Source organism: Lagenorhynchus albirostris, chromosome 9 (genome assembly GCF_949774975.1).
Source record: "Lagenorhynchus albirostris chromosome 9, mLagAlb1.1, whole genome shotgun sequence".
In the NCBI taxonomy this organism is placed as follows: domain Eukaryota; kingdom Metazoa; phylum Chordata; class Mammalia; order Artiodactyla; family Delphinidae; genus Lagenorhynchus; species Lagenorhynchus albirostris.
The window spans coordinates 84,454,546-84,463,713 of NC_083103.1; the positions used below are offsets into that span (position 1 = coordinate 84,454,546).

At 32.4% G+C, this 9,168-nt stretch overlaps 1 protein-coding gene across 2 annotated transcripts in view; it reads left to right on the plus strand.

Moving 5' to 3' along the window:
- Positions 1-8,829, plus strand: part of CUL5 (cullin 5) — a 96,597-nt gene extending 87,768 nt beyond the window's left edge. For both annotated transcript variants that reach the window (XM_060160324.1, XM_060160325.1), the window contains 3 exons: positions 487-605; positions 1,230-1,353; positions 5,218-8,829. In XM_060160324.1, coding sequence (XP_060016307.1) covers positions 487-605; positions 1,230-1,353; positions 5,218-5,412 — 438 coding nt within the window. In that variant the 3' untranslated portion in view covers positions 5,413-8,829. The remainder of the gene's footprint in view (positions 1-486; positions 606-1,229; positions 1,354-5,217) is intronic.
- Positions 8,830-9,168: the final 339 nt, after the last annotated feature.

Consider the following 9,168-nt stretch of genomic DNA (forward strand, 5'->3'; position numbering starts at 1 on the left):
ATGTGTTCAAAGTTTTTTATGATAACCAAAATTCTAAGAATAAGAAGACTTTGGTCCTTTTGAGGCCCTGTAAAATGTACTTATTAGCCTTCTCTTCAAAACTACATTTTACCCCCTACTCCATATGCCTGTTAAAAGTTCCAAAATAAACTATTACCTAGAGAGAAACAGCTGGTTTATAACCGGCAATGATGTTTGCTGTGGTCATATATGACCAATCCCTCTAGTTTGTCGTTGTTGTGTTTTTTTTCATTGTCTTATTGTAAAGAGAGCATTTATTGCTTCCTCATAACCAACTCTTTTCTCCTCATTCTCTTTCCTCATTATGCATTTACATTGTTATATTCATGGAAGTACCAAATAAAATTTTGAATTATGAATTTGTGCTCATAATTTTTTCTCACCTTTATTGGTCATGTTGTAAAATTGATCTTGGTATTCTATAGTGTTTATAGAAGCTAATTGTTTTCTCTTTATTCTTCATAGTCTTTAGTAGCTTTCCCAAAGCTCAAACGGCAAGTTTTATTGTATGAACCTCAAGTCAACTCACCCAAAGACTTTACAGAAGGTACCCTCTTCTCAGTGAACCAGGAGTTCAGTTTAATGTAAGGTTTATGTTGATTGATCTAAAATAAAAATACCTTGTTTGAATTTTAATATTTTATTTTTAGCAAAATAATTTTCCTTACATGATATTTAAAACATCTGTATGCTGTCATCACTTTAGATTTATGCCATGTAGTTGTTTATTAAACATATTAATGAACTAGAGATGTTTATTATTTCTTTACATATTTTTCATGGATACGTTTTGGTGTCTGACATACTATATTGCTTTTCATCTTTAAAGTAAACATCCTTTTGCACTCTAAAGCAGCTTTATCCACATGGAGTACTGTTTCCTTTAGATCCAATTAGAAGATAATGTTGAATTACAACCCACATATCTTCAATTATCTGATCACTTTCATGGCAATATAAATTATATTAACTTTGTTATTACAGGGAGCATAGTCACACTTATTAACAGAGCTTTTATCATGTTTGAGGGAAATCATAGGGTTCATTTTAATAAAGCTACATGTTGGTTATTTGTTATTTTTCCCTTAAACAGTGTTGGATATTAATTTTTAGACTATTTCTAAATATTTTCTCTTAGACATTGTTGCTATAATATGATGTTTAAAAAGCCTTTCACTGTAAAATATTTGATTTAATGTTTTTTATAGAAAAAATGCAAAAGTTCAGAAAAGGGGTAAAATCAACTTGATTGGACGCTTGCAGCTCACTACAGAAAGGATGAGAGAAGAAGAGAATGAAGGAATAGTTCAACTAAGAATACTGAGAACCCAGGTTTGTAATATTAAGACACAATGTCTAAATTTTGAAAAATGTTGTTTTTTTAATCTTCAAATCTTTTTTTAAAATTAAAGGAATGTAGGTACTCACACTTTTCGTGCAGAAGAGCTAATTTTCAATTTACTGAAATATAAAAATTGTATTAGTAACATTCTCTTAGTTGTGCAAAGAGATGTCTATATGAGTTGGTGGTCTCTGGTAGGTTCTGTTGGTTGGGCAGAAATCTTGGTTTTAGGTTATGCTTCTCTGACTGCATGTCAAAGAGAATAAATGTATATCAGCAACAAGTACGATTCTAGGATTGAGTATTTAAAATTTAATTTTAACACTTCTAATTCCATTGTAATGGGAAATTAGGGACACTTTAAAAAACGTATTTTAAAACTAGGATTATACCTTCTGAACATGATAAGGAATACCTATTGCAAACTAATGTATGACTGTTTTAACTTTAGAAATAGTCTTATTAAAACCAAGTAGTCCCACTTTTACTGTTTTCATTTAATATTGTTTGAAACTATTGGCCAATGCAGTCAAGCATGAAACAAAAAAGAAAAGATTAAAATTTTTCATGTCTTGTAGATCATATAATATGATAAAGGAACAGAGAAAAGATAAATAAAAATCAAATACTTTTCTATTTAGCAATAAACAAATAAATAAATAAATTTAAGAAAATAAAAGAAGAAACCATAGAATTCACAGGCATTTCTTTAAAAAGCAGTGTGTTGGACCTGTATGAAGAGAGGGGCCTTCGCCTGAGAGATTCAAAAGGAGATTTGAATAAATAGAAAGATCATGTTCCTTTTTTTCTTACTAAATTTTTTAATTGAGGTATAACTTACATATAATAGAATACATATTTCATAGTTTTCAGTGTGTTTTGCTAAATGTGTATACCTGTGTGACCATCACCTCAATTAAGATACAGAACATTTCTATCACTCCAGTAATTTCTCCATGTCTCCATTCAGCCAGTCTCCCCCTTCAACCCACCTGATTCCTATCACCATTGCTTTGTTTTGCCTGTTCTTGGTCTTCATATACATGGAATCAGACAGTGTACTCTTTGTATCTGGCTTCTTTTTAACATGAAATACCATTTGTTGTTGTTGTTTTTTTTTTTTGGCTGCTTTGGGTCTTCGTTGCTGCGTGCGGTCTTTCTCTAGTTGCGGAGAGCAGGGGCTACTCTTTGTTGCAGGGCGCAGGCTTCTCATTGTGGTGGCTTCTCTTGTGGAGCACAGGCTTTAGGCACACAGGCTTCAGTAGCTGCAGCACACGGGCTCAGTAGTTGCGGCACATGGGTCCTAGAGCGCACGAGCTTCAGTAGTTGTGGCACATGGGCTCAGTAGTTGTGGCTCACAGGCTCTAGAGCGCAGGCTCAGTAGTTGTGGTGCACAGTCTTTGTTGCTCTGTGGCATGTGGGATCTTCCCAGACCAGGGATCGAACCTGTGTCCCCTGCATTGGCAGATGGATTCTTAACCACTGTGCCACAAGGGAAGTCCGAAATACCATATTTTTTAATGATAAGGCTGAATAACTTCCCATACTAGTAACAAGTCTACTGAATTTCATATAAAAATTCAACTAGGAATATTTTTGGAATTTTAAAAATTGATTCTCAGTTTTATCAGAAAGAACAAATAGATGAGAGTAATTGAGAACCTTAAAAAAATAAGGTGTTAATGGTAGTGGAACTTGCCTTGCCAAATATTAAAACTTATTAAAATATCTACAAAAATAAAATAGCATAACATACAGATTAATAGAAGAAAATAGCTCAGAATTAAACCTCCTATATAAGTGTAGATGAACTTTGCAGTAAAGGAAATCATTTCCATGGCCCATGAAAAGAGAATGTATTATTCAATAAGAGATTTTGGAAAATTTTACTTCTGGGAGGAAAAAGCATGATATAGTCTTAGTTTATGGCTACACCAGGATAAATACAGATGGATTAGAGTTGAGATATGAAGTGGAATGGGCAGGTATAGTCATACTATAAGATGTGCAAAGAAAATGAAGTTTTTTTGTTTTATCTAAAACTGATTCATAATAATGCTCAATCTGCTAATCCAAGCTATCCCTTTAGGTAATGCTCAGACTTATTTCTCCCTGATTCTACTCCACCCATCCTTGTTCTTTGCTGTTTTCACAGATGGCATCTGCATGTATTGAGGTTGAGAGAAATTCACTTGACTTCATAGTGACAGTGAAGGGATTGTCCTATCTGTACAGTTGTAACAGTGTTCTAGGTTTTTGGTCTTGTCAGCTCTAGAGTGCTTTATCTGTCAGCTCTAGAGTGCTTTATCTGTCACCTATGGGAATTTGACTTTCTATTGCTATCTATTGCTGATGTCTGTAGCAGATGAACTATGGTTTATTCTTTTTCCAGTTGGTAAGGACCACGTGGCCTCTTTCCTGTTCTGGCTGCCTGTCCTCTGCTCTTACTGAGCTCTTGAGCCCTCTGAGCCTCTGCTACATCTTCTTTGTGGCCCTTGGCCTACATGGCACACTGTTATCATCTGCTGTTACAGGATCACCCTCTCCTGACACTGAAGGCCCTGTGGCAGGTCCATTGGCTCTAAACTCTAATCATATGGGAACTGAGAGAAATTCAGGAGTGCAAATTACTTCCATCATATTATGCCACTTTTCAAGTGACCTCCAACCTATTAAATGGGACCAGGGCCAGAACCCCTCTGTTTTTCTCTTAACATCTCTAACACAGCCATCTTCACCTCTACCGAAGCTAGAATAGGAGAAATTGGAATATTTACAGTTGTTCCTCTCCTACTTACTGGTTTCTGTAATGTACAAGTGCCTGTAGGGGGACAGACTTTTTCCATCTTCTTTCTTTCTCTCTGGACCCTTGACATAAACCCCTGTGATCAAGAGCCTGGATCTGGACATACTGACATTGGGAGTAATTCACCTGACCTCCTAGTGGCAGTGTAGGAATCCTCATATCTGTACAGGGGAAGTTGAAGGTATACTTTTCTCACACTGAGTAGTGCCTGACTCCCAAGCCTATTGCCTTGTAGCCAAACTCCATTTTCAATGTTAAAAAGCAAATATTGATTCCTTTTTTTGTTTTCACATTTCTTTTATAATGAATTCTAACCTCCACTAAGGCAGATGAATGCCTTTTGTTGACTAAGCAGACACCTTGTACTGGAAAAGGCAAAAGAGAAAATATGTTGTAATTTTCTAATTTTCCTTATTAAAAATAATAATAATTAAAGAAATCATTAAGGAAGCTATTGATAAAATTGATTTAGATGAAAAGTGCTTACTCCTACAGAAAGTTAAACCATTTAATTGAGTCAGTACAAACTGAAGATACTTATAACAAGTACAGTTTATTATCTGATAAATTTATAAAGAATAGGAATTATTAATTTTTGAAACAGACAGCAACTGGCCTCTACTGCTATACAAAGAAGTAACTGTGAATACAAGGGAAAAAGTATGTGTAAGGGGTTTGTTGTATCTTAGTTGATAGTTGATTCTTAACACAATATCAGGTTATATACATATTGTGTTCACAGGTAAAATAAACTTTTTAAATGTACATAGTGTGGATACGAAGGAATGAAAGGAAATACACCAAAACCTTAGGTGTGATTTTCTTTTCATCAGAGAAGTTATGGGTAATTGTGTTTTTCCTCATTTTTTAAAATCTCCATAATATGCAGATTTTATTTTTCAGAGTGAAAAAAAGATAACTGGTCTCAAGATTGATCTAGTGATTGCTAATCATTTGGATAGGTATTGGATAGAGGATAAAATACATTAAAAGTCATTTTTTGTTTTGTTTTACTTAAAATAATTTAATATTTTATTTTTTCTTTTAGGAAGCTATCATACAAATAATGAAGATGAGAAAGAAAATTAGTAATGCTCAGCTGCAGACTGAATTAGTAGAAATTTTGAAAAACATGTTCTTGCCACAAAAGAAAATGATAAAAGAGCAAATAGAATGGCTAATAGAGCACAAATACATCAGAAGAGATGAATCTGATATCAACACTTTCATATATATGGCATAATTTTGAATATCATGGACAGTATTAAGAACCAAAATTTTGGAGTGCTTGGGCAGAAAGTTCTTGCAGTTTGTGCTAGAGGAAGGTTTATTTGGACTTTGATTACATAAATATTAAAATCTCTGCCTTACCTAACAAAACAACTATATTTTGCCAATCACATTAGTTAGCATGGTGGCATTCCCTTCATGTTGCACACTCTGTTTTAACAGCATGCCGTTTTGTGGAGAAACTTGCATTCATTGAAGAGCCCATAATGAACTTTTAAAAATCTGATTTATACCCACCGGAAGAAATACAGTTGGGAAGGGTGAAAGTGGGGTTCTTGTTGCTTTTTTTTTTTCTTTTTTTTTCTTTTTTTCCTCTCTTACAAAAATGTACTTGCACAAGGAAGGATCTTCAGATGTTTGTGTGCTGAAAAATGCTGTTACGTTTTGTTTTAAAAAATGCAATTAAAACTAGAAATAGCACTCTTGGTTTCTTTTGATCAAAAGAGTGAGCTGGTCTACACAACATTGGGACAGGGCAGATATAGGTGAAAAGATAAGTTTATAATAGTATCAAATTATATGTTCAAACACTGCTTCAGTATAGCAGCTGGATTTTAGTGGTGACTTAAAAATGGTATTAAATTTTTCCAACTAAAAAATGTTGGCTTTCTTTAAGCAGGAGACTACTGTCTTAGTTGTTTATTGTTAAATGATGAAGAGTTTTTTAAATCTTACATGGCTAAGAGAGCTTGTTTTGAAAAAGTGAAGCTCATATTAATTATTATTTTAATTGTTTAAAAAAATGTATGGAGATAGGTTGGTCGATTGCAGAGTCAAAACAGCAAAATAAGCATTTTAAGTGTTTACTAAGACACTTAATATTTATATACTTAATATTTATTATGCCATATTCAAATTTATTAAAAACAAGACAGAAATCTCCCGCTTTAATATAATACAGTTATGTAACTGACCTCTTAATCTGTAGCATAGAAATATTTTGAAATTTTAAAGTCTCATGATTAGGGATTTATAACCTCAGGTTTCTGGAAAGGAAGACATTCTGTTTTAAAAAGTAATAATTAGGTATCAGTCACCTAGGAGGAAGAGAAAAACCACAACATAGACCTGAAAAGCATAAGCAAAATTGTTGCAATCTTAATATGAGCAGTAAACTTGCCAAATATATGTATATATATATTTATATATTTTAAAAATAAGCATTTAAAAAATGTTCAGAAGGCAACACTTACCTTGTTCCTTTTAGTCAATCCAAAGTAGCAACTTACTAGTTGCTGGCAACTGAATACCCAGAGTAATGGAGATTTTAGGACTTGAGGACATGAACAACTTAAAAGAGAAAAACTTACTCCCCTTTGGGAAAGAATGGCTCAACATGGATTTTATTCATTGTGGTGCACATTTCAAATTTTCTTGCAAATTATTTTATATTTTATTTGATATTAAGTAATATTTTAAATTATTTTGATGATAGTAGGAAATGGAGTGCCAGAGTGTTGAAAGGCGTACAGTATTATTACAGAGTGCTTTCAAGAGCATTTCATGGAATCTGTCCCCAATCCCAAGAGACTTTGTGAGCTGCCTGCTGAAAGGAAGGACAGCAAATTTAAAACATTTTAAAGGTTTTGCTGGCTATAGTCAAAGGCCTATTCTGAAACTCATAAGAAATTGGAATTTTGTTTCTAATTTAAAATCTTACATTTGAGCTCTAAGGTAGCATATGTCAGTTATTAGACCAAGCATATTGTGAAGATTAAACTAAATTAGCACTCACTGTTTTCTCTAATTAGATGACTGTTAACAATGGATAAATTCAAAATTTTTAAAAACTGATAATTTGGTAATAATTGTGGCCCTTATGTTTAATAAATAGTTTGGTATTGGCATATTTGCTTATCTGATAAAGGAGCGCCAAAGGAGGAAGCAATGGAAAGAAAAATTACAGGCCATTTCTTAAAGTTCAAGATTTGTTGTTGTTTTAAACCAGAATAGTTCTCAGAACTTTTTTTGGAATTTCTAATCTTTTTTTAGTCATTTAAGAATGAGAGCCATGATGTTTTGATTTACAAAGGCAAATTTAATGCAAAAGTGGGTAACTCTAAATCCATAGCAAAGTTTTCTAATAATTTTATAAATTTTTAAATTGCTAATTATGTCCTAATTGTATTTTGGGGAATAGAACAGCAACAAATACTGTAGACTTACAGTTTTCATCATTTTGTTCATTATGTATACAAAAGTATATCTGACTACTTTTTGGTGTTTATGAAAACCGTTTAGTTGACAAGGTGCCTATACCATTGTTGAATTTTCTTTAAATATATTTTGACAACAGATTTGCTAATTAAAAAAAAAAAAAGGATCTGGAAAAAAAACTACCAGCAATTTGCTAAAGATACAGAATCACAGTTAGTATCCTTTATTACTAAGTCCCTTTTCTCTAATGTGCACTTAAAATTAGTGCTATCTGAGCAGGGATGAACTCTGATATAGTTAAGGGGAAAAATATATACATATATGTGCATATATTTTTTTCATGAGCAGTATGGCAATAGGACACTTCAGAGGTTAAGATTTGAACATTGATCTTCTAATATAAAGGTGGAGCCATCTTGAAAATGTTAACCTTTATTGCCATCTCATTGCCAGAGTAAGTAGATATGAAACAAAACTTACAAAGTGAAAATACAGAACAATTTTAATGCTTACAATGAGTTAAATATTTAGAGTATTACTGTTCTAATGATTTAATGAGTATCCTGAAATAAATTCTGAAGTCTTCCAATTTTTACATTTATTGGAGGGGTCCCTGCATTCTGGCAAACTTTATTTAAGTCTCTTTCTCTTATTTTGTGCATAAATGTTAAAATTTCCAAAAATGAAATGTTAGCTTTCTTATTTTTACCTTTTATTAAATTTAATACAAACTATGACCGGAGTAGTTTAAAAGTATTTTGTATTATTTGCAGTAGGATGTCATTGGCCCTGCTCAAAGGGCAAATTTTAAAAATTCAATTTGGGTGAAAGTTTTGCTAGTTTTCCAGAAAGATTTGCTATCTTAAACTCAAGCTTGTTTTTTCTATTTTCATGTAAATGACTGGGATGCTATCTTATAAACTCTTCCAATGTCATGTTTGTGAAATAAACATTACAATGAGAGCTTTCCTGTCATCTACACTATATATGTTGTCTGGAGTGTTGAACAAATTTGAGTTCCTAAGTTGTAATCTATCCTCGTATATACAATTTTGAATGTGTGCCACTACATACTGAGATGATAATGCTGTACAATTTTAAATGGTAGCAGTTTCTGTATGCAGTAGGCTGAAATATTTTGATGAACTGCTTAATTTTTGGATTTTATTTTTTAAGTTGTATAATTTATTTTCTTGCAAAATAAAAATGTAATATAAAAGCTTTCACCTATCAAGAAAATGTTGATGTTCTACTGTAAAATAGTTTCTAAGAGTTTAGTTAAAATTTTTATAATAGGTATATTTATATATTTAATTGTGAAATAGTAAATCTTAGCCAGCCTTAGGAATCAGAAATATGAAAAGTAACCCACTTATTTCTTTTAAATTTCAAAATCTAGTTCAAAATGAAAGCTAACAGGAATGTAGCTTTTCCATTGATGATGGCATAGGGCTATCATGCCTGGAAGAGGTCAAAATTTCAAACCTGAAAGTGATTAATGCATTCATTCATCCGTTTAGATAGGTCATGTCATAACCAAAATTTAAATTTT